Below are 14,828 nucleotides of genomic sequence, written 5' to 3'. Positions count from 1 at the left end.
TGTGGCATATCTGTTGTTGGGGAAATACTGAATAAGAAAAAATAATGAAGTATTTTGTAGAATATTGGGTAGTATTTAACTACTTTGTTCAGTGTAACTAAAAAACCCCAACGAACCTTAGTGTTCCTGGAAGTTGCTGAATTCATGGTCGTAGAGCCTGAATCAAGTCCAAAGCAAGTATTGCATAGGTGGCAGAAAATGCAATCTGCATTTGTTTATGCTGAACATGTACCATAGACGTATCATGGTATGAATGTGAAAAGTTATCTAGATCTCCACCATCACTGAATCCTTGAAGAACCATTTGTGATGAGGATGATAAAATGCTTCAAAACTTGCTCCTTGCAAGTAAGTTTCCTTTCATTTCCAGAGGGAGGGAGGAAGAGAATTCTGCTGTATCCATATTGTTATAAATATTTGCTAGGAGAATTTACTAAGAAATGTTGGTGAACATGGAATAAAATACTTTTTTTGGAAGTGGAGCTGCTCTGGTTGTGACTAACTGGATTTCAGATTTTCTCGCTGTGGCTACAGAGTGCTAGTTTAGGACTCTTAAGAGATCTGGATTTTTATTTTGAATTTGGCCATTAGCATGCTAGGTGACTTCAAATGTGTGTCTCCAATTGCTTTTTGTCTTTCACTCCCCACCTCTAAAATGGTTAACTCCCAGGTCAGTCACTGAGATCTGCTGATAAAATTAATTTTGAAAGACTAGGATATAGTTATATCTGTGAGATATTTAGTCTGCATCTTATTAAGCTGGTAAGAGGGCTGGAACATTGGTAGGTATGATAAATATCTGGATAGGCACAGGGACAAATGAGCTTTTTTCTGCCTGCCCCCCATGACTTTTGTATTAACAGATTGTAGTACCAGAAAATGCAGCACACCTTTAATGTTAGGAAAGTGATGCCCACCAGTAACTCCAGACTGTGGTTGAATTTCATGCTGTGTGTCTTCCCTCCCCAGTGTACGACTGGGCTACATAGGCTGCAGTTTATTTTCAATGGCTCAGTGTGGATGTAGTTATCTATATGAGCTTTGTTCTCACCTGTTGATTTTGGAGAAACTTTGTGGGTGTTGGTTCTACAGTGATTGCTAGCACACCGCCTAAGTGATGGCTAATAACCTACATTTACCATAGTAGCAGCACTGTTGGAGGCCTGAAGAAGGAGCAGTAGTCAGAATAACAACTTGGTTTTCAGCTGCTAGAAAGAATCTTACAAATCACATCAAAAGTATGTTTTAGAAGTGGCTATTCTGTGTACATTTTGTACTCTTCAGTCTGACAGGGAAATTTTTGCTTGGGTAGTAACCTAATTTGCAGAAGCAATATTGTACACAGTAGTGAAGAATCCAAGCTCTCTTGGATTCTAGCTAAATGGAAAAATTAACAGCAAACCATTTCAAGAAATAAGCTGAAGTTTCTGTACTGTACAAATGTGTTTATGTGGGTTTCTGGAAAATTATACTTTATAAATGGAACTTTTTCCCTGAAATAGCAAAAATCTGACTTTTTTCCTAAGCCATGCTGTCAAAAGTTCTTATATTTTGATTAACTGGATGATGAGAAATAACTGTACTGTTGTAGCCCATGAAATAAGTGATAGTGAGGATGATGTTTTGAAACATAATAATTTCAATTCAGCTTTGCTTTTTTATACATTTAAAAAAGTAATCAAGGGTTTGCAATAGTGATACTGTTGTATTTTGTTTCTAAGTTATCTGTGAAACACCACCAGGAATTTAAGATACATCTGGCATTACAATAAGCTGAACGAGTTCTGGCAGCATTTACAGTTGAAAGCTCTAAACAGTGTTTTGAGTACTTCACTTTTCAGGGTAGATAAATCTCTTCCTTGCACCACACTTTCAAGGGAGCCTCTGAAAAAGGCAGTGCTGCAGCAGGTTTGTCAAAGAGGCATACTTTACCATCCTGGGTGTTTTTTTTGCCTAGAATGTCTCCAGGCCTGAGTCAGAGGGAAGGAAATGTGACACCCTCGGGTCCTGTAGCTTCTTCAGCTTAGATTTCCATCTACGACGTTGCTCAGGCTTTGGGTTTCTTATTGTTGCTTTACTGGTAACATGATAACTATGAACACATTTTTCACTAATAATTTTTCCACAGTGGTCTGGGACATGCTTGTCTGACAAGAGAAGTATAACAGTAAACACCATATTTAAAATTAGTTTGAGTCACTTGTGTTTAGTTGTCTTTGGAAAACGTAGTACCCTGATTTTCATTAAAAACCCACATCTTCACTATCAACTTTTAAATCTGTAATGAATTTGGCTGTTAGGTAATACATGATTTAAATGCATTGTACGTGACTGAGGGTTTTCAAGGGTGATTTCCCTCTGCTGTGAGCTACTGCATCTTCACGAACATTTTTTGCAGTCCCTGAGAAGGTAATTCTTTGAAAGATTCCAGTATCTAAAGAAGTGGTTTCCTTCAGAAAGGAAAGTGATTTCAAGCTGAGAATTTTTTTGAAGAGGAAGACCACCACTAATATTAAGGATCTGAAATACTTATTAATCTCTTCCTGGCCTATAGATTAATTGTGCTTCAGTTTTTCAATTTAAAGCCATCTTTCTGCTTGTCAAGTAAGAATACCACCTGATGTATGAGGTGCATCTCATTAGACTGTGAGATTTCTGTGAGACAACTGACAACTTTATGAAGGGGGAAACTCTTCTCTCACCTTTTGCTTTGCTGCTGCCGCACTGTCTTTAAGCTGCTGCCCTAAATTGACAGCTATGCAGAGCTGTATGGCTTCTTAAGCTTGGCAAGTTACAAATGGTATTCCTCATAACGACCTTGGGAAGTGAATATTGTGTTTCCCAGGCGTACATAGAGAAGATGGAGAGTGTTGTGCTTTGGGTCTCTTAGTGACATAATTCCAAAGGAACATTGTGCAGCCTCAAGCAAATCAAGAAGATACATGTTTACATGAAGGATGCTGCTGCTTCTATCGCAAGTTTAATTCTGGAAGTGTAATGAGAATGAGAGGAAGTGGAGGACTTCCTCCATTAGTTTTTGTGGCTGTGTGAAGGGGCTCTCTAAATTGCAGCTGTGTTGCACAACTGATAAAAGTTATGTTAGGCTTGGGTAAGTCTCCTGAGATGCGAACCAATATACCTCTTTGTGCTGCATGCATCATGGTTAAATTTTTATTTACCTGGAAGTCAGAACAACAGTAATAATGACTGAGTATGCTTCTTGTCTCTGTATTTTACCTTAAGTCTATTACTTTCCCGTGAAATATATTGGTGCTAGACTATGTCCTTAAAATACAATGCACCCCTTTGGGAAAAGCTTCCACAGTAAACTAAGTACTTAGCATGTGAGTAAAGGGTCAGTGTAAGGTGGGAGAAAGAAGAGGGTAATGAGGGACCTTTAACATAGCAGTGATATATCCCCCTTACAGGTCTCTAGGCAAGAAAGGGAGAAATACTAAATGGGAAAGGATTCATTTTATTTGGGAAAAGCTCAGGATATATGTGGTGTGCTAGATGGAAGATAGTTACTTAAATTCCTTTCTGAAACATCCAAACTACTTTTATCTGATTTCTAGATTTTGGGTTGCACTTAATGCTGTGCTGGATGAGACTACCTGATTAATGATTGTATTTGACTCCTGCACTATGGGTTTATAAACTGAATTGATGAATTGTTACTAAATGTATATTATTTTCTTTTGGTGATGACTATTAAAGTGTTAATCATGTTTATATGTTCAGCATTTTGTTTAACAATATTTTTACAGTGGCTTTAGTGAATGTTTTTCTATTTACTCAACTTACAGTGTTAGTTTCTTTTTCAACTTGTAAGTTTGCCTGTATGACTTCTTTTATTAAGGTCTGGGACCTTGACGAACTTTACTATACGGTTGAATGGTGTTTTTGATGCCAATATGTGAGGCATTTATTTAAGGTGTAAGGAGAAATGAAGACTATTTCTCCTCTGCCTTTGACCTCTGTGCTTTTGTGGGGGTGTGGTTTTGTACCCTGTTCATAGCAGGGGAAGTGCTTTGGGAAGGGCAGGTTTTGGAAACTGGTGGTTTGGTTTTTTTTTTAGTATCTGTGGGTGAGAAGTATTACTGTGCTGGTCAGCTGGTCAGTGAGAGAGCTTTTCAGAAACAGTAAACCATGCTGGATTTAATTAGCTCAGCCTTGCTGTCTGACACGGAAATTTTTTTTTTTTTAGTGGTCATAATGATCACTCAAGTAATACCAGAATGAAATATACTGTAGTCATGTTACAGGGGGAGAAAAACCCCATAGGTGAAAATGGCTTGTTGCTTCTGGGTGTTTTTTATCAGAGAAAAGAATACCTTCCAAAAGTCAACTTGATTTTCCTGTCATTGTGCTCTACTGCGCTCTACTGCAGGTGTGGATATCCTGTATTAAACCGTGAAAACTAGAACAGTGCTGGTTCCCAGCAACACAAAGGGTGTGTGTTTGCCTCCGATAACTGCAGTATGTTTAACATCACATATTTGAAGATAATTGAGGAGTCCTCTACTTTCAATGCAGAATAAAGTGGTTTAGGTCATTCTCTGTTTAGGATATAATGCTGACTTTGCCAATTAGCTTAGACACAAAAGATTTTATGATGAGATACTGATCTTGTGTTTTAGGTTACTGTAAAAAAACCCAGAAAAATCTTTAAAAGCAGAGACCAAAGACAAGGATGGCAGTCACACTCTAAAAGCTGGTCCATTATGTAACACTAGGATGAAAAGTGGCAGGGAGAAGCTGAATTTCCAGAGTCCCGCTGCTTCCCTGTGTGCAATGCTGTAGATAATGCAGGAAATAATTAATATAAATGTGCATTCAGAAGAATGTTTAAATTTTCCAAGTGCATAAAAAGGCTGTACATTTTAAGTTTTTCATATTCATTGCAGGCCACGAATGTTTACCTTTTTGTGTGTGTGTTGATGTCTGTCTTGACAGTTTTTTACCCAGAGAACCAAAACATAGATTTCCTTTTCTTTAAGAGGCTGATTCAGGAGTTGACCCTTCCCCACAGGCTAAGTTTGCTATCAGTTCTTTGGCTGGCTAAGGTTTTAGTTATTTTATCTGTGTAGGTGTGAAAATCCAAAACGTGGACTAGTCTGCCTGTTCAACTGCATGTGTTATAATTCTAATCTAGCATTGGGCGAGGATAATGTTCTAGAATGTCAGTCTTCCTCAGGCTTCATAAAAGAGATCTCAAAGGTCAGATAGAATGAGTGTGCTAATTAAGGAGAAAAATGTTTTCTTTCTGTACATTCATATATCAGCAGTAAGTTCAGAAATACTTTCCATTACTTTTATTGTAATTTCTATTTATTGCATCAATATTACTTTCCAAGGAAGTGACTGAAACTACCATTCAGTATTTTCTCCAGATAGTTTTCTTTAGGAAGCTTGTTCTGATTGGCTGTTCTAAATCGTAGTGGTCAAATTTTGTCCCAGTATTACAAACAAGGGTTTGGGTTTTTTAACTGCTTAACCTCCTTTGCTGGAATGGTGTTTGGTTCACGTCCTGCTTATTTTTTGTAGTTGAGAGCTGCAGACACAATAAGCATAACTGCACTTTGCATGGAATCTCAGGCAAGGAGTATCAGTCAGGATAATGGCAACAGAATTATTTGATGTCTTCAGTTACTAAATATATGAAAATGATGTAACACACAGAAAGACTCGTCAGTGAGGCTCATGTAATCTGTCATTGCAGTCCACACTTCTAACCTGGCTTCCTTTTAAACATACAGAAGATGCCTACACGGATTAAAGGTCATGGTATGTGCATTGCTGTCAGAGTGCATCATTATGGCAAATTGATGCATTTTGTTCCGTGCTCTTGGTCTCTATGGGTTGTAATTTCTATGAAAAGTGGAGATGAATCAGCTGGTTTTGTTTTATTATTGTAAGGTGAAACGGGCATGAAATTCTTGTGGTTCTGAGCTTTCTGCCCAGTTCTCGCACTCTGGGTGAATTGTCTGCCTGGAACACTCTTGTAATCATGTGATTGCATGTAGTTCTCTGTATAGCCTAGCAGCCTAAGTCCAGCCTTATTTTTATGAAGTTTTGCTGTTTTAACTATTCATGGTGGAGAGGTTGTGCTGAAAGTGGATTTAGAATATGCTTCTGTTGACAGACAGGTCTCTCGTGTGGTTTCTTGGAGACATCTTTGGAATTTAATGAATTTTTATTCTGTAGGACGATAAATCTAATTGAAGTTGTGGATTTAAAAAATTATGTCAGTTCCTGCTAGCTCTTCCATGCAATGGATGCTTTTCTTATGCTTGCAGACTAAGTGGTTCTGCAGGCATAATATCTCCCAGCCAAAGAAACTAAGCATACGGCAGCTAAAGTAAAAGAGTGATAAAGCATGGTGAGGCTGCCAAGCACAAAGATACTGCTATAGTGACAAAGCATGTGGCAGCACTTGGGGCTTTCAGAGAGATAATCCAGCTGCAACGCTTTTGATTTCTAAGGAAGAAATTGCTAGAAACATGAGGCAGTTTTATCTCAACAAGACTGACTTGGACTAGGTTAGGTGTGTTATTGCTTCTACTGTTGCAGGAACAATTTGGCTGCATCTGTTTTTTAAAGTGCTATATATAGCCTTTCAAAAAAAAAAAAATTATAAAAGGTGTTTCTTTTCTCAGCTTCAGTGTGTTCCTTCAATTCTGTGGTAATGAGGTGTACCTTCCCATAAGTGAAATGTGGTCTGTGTGTTCTTGAATGCAGTGATTAGTGTTGCAAGTAAACTAATCCAAACCACCACATCTGATATTTGCACACAAGCACAGCTGAAGGAAGGTATGGGGCAAAAGGAGATTATTCAGTAAAAAATAATAGTTCAAGATGAGTAGCCTTTTTGATAGGTTCATATGGGGGTCAGAGTGAGAACAGTGGCTTCGAAACTTTTATGTATTAGATGTCATTTTTAGACTGAAGCTTTGATTTCATGAAGAGAAATTATCAAAGCTTAATTTAAACAAGGGGTTTTCACATGCCAGTGATGACAGATACTTTTGCTTTGGCATGCTGGTTTTTTTAAGGTCTTCACTTTGTTGTTGTTAATACATGAATGGGCTTTTGGCTTCGTGTCCATACATAGTGGTGGTGTTGTTATCAGCAATTTTGGTCCTGTTCCATGAACTATAAAAATTAAGATAAGCTTCTACATTTTGGAATAAAGAGTGTTTGAATGAGAGGGTTTGTTTTTGTTTTTTTAATAAAGACTTGATAGTTTCATCTTAAAGACCACAGTGTGGAAAGGTGAGGTAAATTGGTTCAGGTTATGTACTGGGGTATATTTAATCTCTTCTGTTGGTTTTAAAATCTATTAATAAATTTAATGTTGTTTTGTTCTACTGTATCTGGGCTCTTTTTTGGGTAACAGCCACCAACAGTGAAAATTATAGAGGACTTCATAGAGGCTGCAAACTTTTTTCTTGCAGTAAAAGGTTGCCCCTTTTTTGTGTGTGTTAAAAGGGGCAACCAGGATCTTCCTTGAACAACCTAGGATGTGTTCAATTATTTTCTTTAAAGGAGAATCCTCCCCAAAGAGGACAATCATTGTGTGAAGTGAAAGGCCATTCAGAGTTGGAACTTGTATAGCTTCGATAATAGGAAGAATAAAATATTCAGTGTTATTTAAAACAAGCACTTCTTTTAACATACAGAGTTTAACACGCACTCTGAGAAACAGATTCAAAGGGTACCGTGCAGCAACAGATCAGGCCCTCTTCTTGCCAGTTGAGTAATCGTTCTTTATTTTTTTCCTATATGACCATTGCTGAAAAATGAAACTGAGACTGGACTCTGGATTACTGTGTGTGACATGATGGTCACTGCTGGTCCCTGCCTTTTCGTGGAAGGGGACCTGATGGCCAGTCCCACTGGGTGAGTGGATGGTGGGCTCCCTCTGCAGCTGGTTGATGCCAGTGCTCCTGTGGAGGTCAGTGCACTGTGGTGAGGTTGGGGTGTTTTGGATGATTTCGAGGGAATGGAGTCAGCCTCCAGCTATGGAAACTTGCTGAAGTGAATGCAATGTCCTTACAGCGACTTTGAAAATCTTCTGGTGGCTGCTGCCAGTTGAGGATTCGGGGCTGAGATGCAGGCTTTCCTGGCTCCTGGGCATCAGAAAGCTGACAGGCTTCTGAAGTGATGTACTTTCCTCTATTTTGAACAGCATGCTTACATCTTTTCTACAGGTTCAGAGACCCTGCATTGAACCAGTTCAAACTTTGTGCTCCTTAGTGTTCCAAGCCAACGTATTGTTCAGCCAGATTATATTCATGCTGCTAAAAGTACTGCACTTTCAGATTTTGTACAGTATTTCAGTACTTAAGTTATTCAGAGTTTCAGATTGTTATGAATGTCTAAATCTCAAAGTGGAGCAACTAATTGAAAACAGAAACATTGCGAGGTTTATATCGGAGAAACTAATGTGATTACTCTTAGTAATCAATTACTAATTATGGTATATTTATTATTTCAAAGTATTGAATCAATATGGATATATGTTCTTTAAGTATCTTGGGTTTACTGCACAAAAGAACATCTCATGACAGTGTTGTGCGACTGGTGTACTGCAGATGACAAAGGAAAACTAAATTAATTTTTCTGGTATTATTTTTGAACAGCCCACTTTCTGTTCTTTTTTTATTTGTGTATCTGCTCTTACGTTGCTAAAAACATAAGCTGTGTCTGTAGTGCTTTAGTACAGCAACTCTTTCATTTCTGGAGTCTGTATGTGCTGGCATGGTATTATAGTATGTAAACTTAGAAACCTATCTGACGCCTTTGTAGCCCTCATGGGCAAGAATCAGGAGGAAAAAACACGATAAAACAGAACCCTGAATATTGTAAAGGCTTACAGAGAAGAAAGAAAAACAAGGAAAAACGAGGTACATATATGAAGCAGAAAAATAGAGTGGTATAAAAGTTGCTACAATTTTCATGTGCAGGCTCTTCTTTCAGTAGAGGGCAGTACTGGTTCAGCTTCCTTTAAAGTCCACTAGATGCATAGTGATAGGCAGCATACAGTTGTGCTATGCTGTTCTCAATACAAGCTTTTAGGAATGGCTGAATGCATTCAGTTGAGTTTGCTTGTAATAGATGGCTGGAGGATGATTGTGAATAGCTTTCACAATACCCCTGTAAAGTTATGGTTAATCTAGCATCACAAGATGAAGTTCTGTTAGTCATTTATCTATTCATAATGGCAGAGTTGCCATATTCTTTGGTTGTCTGCTCCTTGGCCAGATAAATTTGTCTGCGATTCCTTGTTTTCTTGCTTACGGATGGAGCAAGTCCAGTGCACAGGAGCCAGTAAACGTGGTGAAAGCAAGACCTGCTCTGGAATGCTGCATGTGCTATTGCTGGTTCAATGCAGGATGACTATTCTATTGCCACAAAATAAAACCAGCTTTTCATTTTATTGGTAATCCCCCACTGTTAGTTTTTCTACTGGGGTAGAATGCATTTAAGAGGCTATCTTACTGTGTGAATGATGACAAAGTGTAAATGTCAAACACGTTATTAATGGTAAGCTCTATTTGCAGTCCTTTTCCCACTGGAGCCTTTTCCCACTGGAGTATATAGTATTATAGTCATCTTCCACAAGGTGGAGCTTTAAGGCTCTGCAGCTGGGAATTTTTCCCTCTTGATTAATAAGCAGAAAGAATGGAGTTTATGAAATCTCTTAAAACAGGTATAAGACCACCATTTCAATGCTTTTCAAGAAAGTGGGTTGGTTTTAGAGAAAACAACAGATTCAACAGATATTTTGGACTCTTTAATATGTCTGAGTCACTGGAATTAATGTTGTAAAAGAGGAAAGGAAGGATTGGAAAAAATAGTTCTCATTACTTATTTATTCTTTTGGAATTACTATTTCTTTGCTTCCAAAGTGACTTGAAAGGTAGGCAGAACTGAATAGAGAAAAGCATTATCAAAATGCTTGCTAAATCTTCATTTATTGGGAGGAGTTGGGTTTTTTCAAACAGTCCTACCCTAAAAGAAGAGGAGGAAACTTTAGATAACAGCTATTCTGATAGATAAAAGAAAGGCAAAAGCATATTCCTTTCTTTTGTGCAGCTGTCTTTTCAAGAATGAGCTATGTATACCCTTTCTCTAGAAGAGAACCTTTTTCTGTTTTTTCACTCTGCCTGCTAGAAGTTGCATCTTGGTGAATTCCGGAAAAGTGCTATCAGTATTTCAGGCTGTGTTTCAGTAATAAGTTACTTTGGGCTTCCCATGTTTCTTTGAGTATCTGAACTGTGTTTTACTCTATTGCCATCTTGTTGGAAATCCCCTGCTGTTAATTTTGTTGGAATGGAATTCATCATCTGCTCGCTGTGCTGCTGCTGGTAAGACAATATTATGCATTAACTAGCACAGACGTGTGTGGACATGAGTTGGTACTGTGCAGACAAAAACCGGGAAACAGCTTAGCTGGAGAGTGGGAAGAAGGACTGCATGGGGGGTGGCAGCAGGGAGGGAGAAACCAAAATCTTGAGTGTCTTTTCCTGTCCAGCTTTTCTGCCTCAAGCTAGCCTTTTCTGATGATAACAAATGTTAGTAATGTATGTTTGCCACATGTCTTTGTGTGAAACGAAACTTGAGGATAGAAGCAGTTTACTGAGCACTTGTTACAAGTACTCTTTCCCTCCCACCTTTCTTCAGTAAACTCCTATGTTACTCTCAATATGTTTAGACCAAGAGACTTTATTAGTACTTTCTGCAGGGTCTATGTTGTTGATTAATGCTTGACTTGAGTTGCAGTTGAAGGTTAGGTTGTGAAACATTTTTCTCAAAGTAAATTATTTGTGTTGTTTCTTTGACGCTTTGCAGGTCATGTGCTAGTATGCAAGAGATAAGAAATTGGTTATGATTTTTCATTTTGTGGTTCAGGAGTCTCCCTAGGTTAACGAGTAGGATCCTTAAGAACTTGGAACAGACACTGCATATCAGAAATCCACTTTCTCCCTTTCTAATGTTGCTACCCCCTATCTGATGGTCCTCTCCGGTTTTAGGCACAGAAAATAGCATATGGCAAATGCAATAAAAAGCAGGTGTTCTTTATGCCTAATTACAATGACTTAGGAGCCTCTCTGGACAGACTGACTACTACTGATTTCTAGGCTTCCTGTAGGCCAGTGGCTGAACCAGCCTGTAATGCTTCTGCATCTTACTGGATCTGCTGCAGATCCAAGTTAAGAACTCTTCTTTAAACTTCAGTTTCCATCAGATGCTATCACAGTCTTGACATGTTAGAACTGTCTAAAATTTATTTTTCTTTTGGTTCCACCTCTTTTTTTTTTCAGGTATTCTTGTCATGCAATGTGTTTAAGCATCAGTTCATTACTAGCTGAATAGATATATCTGTTGGTACGGAAGATGTGGTAGGCCATTTGGACAGTTTTATGAAGAGCCCTTCCCTGTAATATAATGTTAGGTTAGATTTCTGAAGCAGAACCTCAGAATAGCTTTTTTTTTTTTTTTTTTTTGCAGAAAAATGAAGTAATAGGAGCAGAGTGTTGGATTGAGCTTGAAATCATGTTTTTTTTTTTTCTCAGATCTTATGGGACATGTGGTTGTGTATGGGCAAGAATTCTTGCTCTTCCCTCCCACTGCTTCTGCTAATGTGGATGTCCAGTTTCCAAGGACTCTTAAGTACTCCACCCCTTCTGTTTCCTAGCACTAGCAGAAAATACCTTTCTTTTCTGAAAGCAATAGCAGCATCAATTACTTAAAAATATTGTAGATGCAAGCTTTTGCATAATCCTTAAGTTTTGTAACAGTGAGTGGTTCTACAGCAGTTAGTTCCAAATTCCAATGGCTGTCTATAGAGTTGGATAAAGAATTACTCATTTCCCACACAGCTTTACAGAAACAGTGATTTTGACAGGGAGTTTCAGGGTGAGTGGAGATAATAAAGCTAAGGATACTGAAGTTATATTTACTAGGGGTAAATATTTATTTTTTTTAGTACACAGGCCACTGCCCTATTGACAAAAACACCCTGAGCAGACAGTTCAGAGGCATTCCTCTGTTGGTAACAGAATACGGTTGTCTCGGAGCAAAGATTTTCTTAGCACTTATTAGCCAAAAGATCATAGTTTCTTTATTTAAACAGACTTTGGTATGAAGATATCAAAATAGCAACCTAAACCAGATGCTTCCAGGCAATACACATGGAAAGGGGCTAAGTGTAGCCTAGCCACCCATGGAGAACGGAATAGGCAGTTGATGACTATTTAGCTGGATTCCCTTATGGTCCCTTTTCACTGCAAGTCCTATTTTCAGAATAAAATGTGAAAGAAATGCAGTGTAGCCATTTATTTAGCTTCAAATCAGTGCGAAAAATCCCTGTGCAGCTTACAAAGAGAGAAGGGGTGATACAATGAGTTTTTAGGATGATAGTGGAAAATGTCATGACTGGGAAGATAGATACTGTCTATAATAAAGCTGCCTGTAGTTTCAGCATCTGCTTTTTTCAAGTTTACTAGTCTATAGGATTACTGTCCCATCTTCTGTATGATTACCTTATATTATTTTTCATGTAGCTGGTAGACCTAGATGCTCATAAAACTGAGAGACTAGCAATATAAACTTTACCCTTTTGTTCCTGCTCTTAGTGCACTCTTGTCCTGGGCTGTAATAGAGTTGCTATTAGAGTTGTTCATGCTGAATTCCAGGATAACTCTCTGCTGCAATGCAAGGAGAATGGTCGTTACACATTAAGTGCGAGACTGATCTTACCTGTTTTCAATTCTGGTTTTAAAGCTATGTGGCAGTAATGCATCAGTTCCAATGCAGCAACCTCTCTTATTTCCCACTACTGTGCCAAAAATAGTCAGTGCAAAATTATTTGTCCATTCACTCACCCCTAAGTCTATTACAGCTTAGCTGTAACTGCTGGACCAAGCATGTGCACTTCCCACCCTACTTTAAAAGCAACAACGTGTATAATTTAACAGATAAAGCAGTCATCATCTCCATTAATCATAATACGTGTTCATTTGTATTTGTTCTGCTCTGTTAGCGTATCCTGATAGATGGTTGTCTTTTCAGGTATTACTGCAGTCATTTGTTTTCCCCCTCCACTTTCCCTCAGTCACTTTGCTCCCTTGGCCTTCTTTGTGTACTTAAATTCTATATTTTTTTCTAGGTTTTCTTCAAAGCATGACTAATTGCATGAGTTTTAAAAGGATTATTGTGTGGTGGTGGTTTTTTTTTTTTATTCCACACTCTCATAGTCTTAGAAAGTTTTTCAGACACCTGTGGCTAGGGAGCCGACCAGGGAGAGGTTGGTATGAAAGCTCAGTGCCAAGGGTATTATCAGATACCTGGCTTCAGATCAGAGTCTCACACCCTACTTGCTGGATTTCGGTCTACTCTCTGTGAGCCACCCTCAGAAGCCTCTAGCTTTCATCTAAGTGTCTGGTTAGTAAACCATTGACTTGAGAGAGTCCATCTTTCCAGTCGTAAGGGGATGGGTGTCCTGGATCATAATGGGATGGTTTACTGTGTCTCCTTATGTTGCATTGACTCTATAGCTGATGGACTTAATTTTCTATGATTTTAGTAACTGGCTCACTCCACCTATGTTTTATTAGCTAGCTCATATTAGCTAAGGTTTGTAGGTGGTCTCAAACTGATTTCAGTTTTAAATAACATAATTTCTGGGTCAGATTTTCAGTTCATGGAATTAGGTGATGTTCTAGTAGTAGCCAGCCATTGGTTGTGGATGTATAAATAGAATTTAAATAACTTATGATGAAGCTACACCTTTTTTTAATCTGTTGAGAAACTAAAGAAGGGAGGAGATAAAACAGGAACTTAAAACCAGTTCATCAGCTACAGCTATTACACAGTAAATGACTGTAAATCACACAGTGGACATTTCGTAAGAGCAGATAAATCTCAATTAGACAATCCTAAATGTTTGAGGGAGGAGCTATGGCTATCATCATGCGGTTAGTATATTACCCCAACACACAAATAGATCACACCCCCTAAATGAACAGACTTATCTGAAAAGGGTTTGAACTATTTGAAATTAGTTATGAATCTTATATGTCTCTCTGAAAAAGATTAGTTTCCTACAATGTACAAATGTTAAGGAAAATAAAAATATAGTATACATGATAAAAATCTAGTCACGGTATCTAATATAGCTTATTTATAGCATTTGGTTTTCAAACTGTCCCATAAAGGAGAGGTGAATTTTCTTCAAGATATTTCTTGTATGATTTATTGGTCAAAACGAGACTGAAGATATCCTCTCATAGGCAGTATTACAACAAATGTAAATGATAAAAAGGGACAGGAGGAGATAGTTGACTAACTTTTAAAATCGATGGTAAACATAAAGAACAAGAATTTGACTGAAAAAACCACAATTGCAAGTGTGATAGTGGCACTGCAGTGCATATTTCCTCTAGATTGTGTTGCTTTTCCCACCAAGGAAGATGCTTTTTTCTTTTTTTTTTTTTTTTTTTTAAATTAACCTTCAAAGGACAAGGCCGTGTTTTGCCTAATTTTTCCCATCGCTTCACCATTTTGATCATTTCCTTTGAGGTGCTGGATTTTTAAGGTCCTACCTGAAATTGGGAAGTTTTCTGTGCTGCTGCAGCTTCTCTGTTACTTCTTTCCTACCCCAGTTGGGTTTTACTGAAGTTCTGCAATTTGTTCTTTCTCTTGCAGTTCATTTCTGAAATTAATCTTTCTAGCCAAGAGCTAGAGTTAGAGTCTTCCTGATAGCTCTAGTCTTTAAATGGGGAACTGGCTTTGCTTACCGAGTTTGATTTTAGAATAGT

The 14,828-nt window shown here is 38.1% G+C and overlaps 1 protein-coding gene across 4 annotated transcripts in view; it reads left to right on the top strand.

Moving 5' to 3' along the window:
- Positions 1-14,828, top strand: part of MOB2 (MOB kinase activator 2) — a 122,092-nt gene that overhangs the window by 28,607 nt on the left and 78,657 nt on the right. The window contains exon 1 of one of the 4 annotated variants that reach the window (XM_052810491.1): positions 7,896-7,957. The exons of the other annotated variants lie outside the window; for them this stretch is intronic. Within the exon in view, the coding sequence (XP_052666451.1) occupies positions 7,911-7,957 (47 nt within the window). The 5' untranslated portion in view covers positions 7,896-7,910. Of the gene's footprint in view, positions 1-7,895; positions 7,958-14,828 lie in introns of those variants that run through there. 4 annotated transcript variants of the gene reach the window in all.

Source organism: Harpia harpyja, chromosome 16 (genome assembly GCF_026419915.1).
Source record: "Harpia harpyja isolate bHarHar1 chromosome 16, bHarHar1 primary haplotype, whole genome shotgun sequence".
In the NCBI taxonomy this organism is placed as follows: Eukaryota; Metazoa; Chordata; class Aves; order Accipitriformes; family Accipitridae; genus Harpia; species Harpia harpyja.
This window is presented reverse-complemented; position numbering and strand designations above follow the sequence as displayed.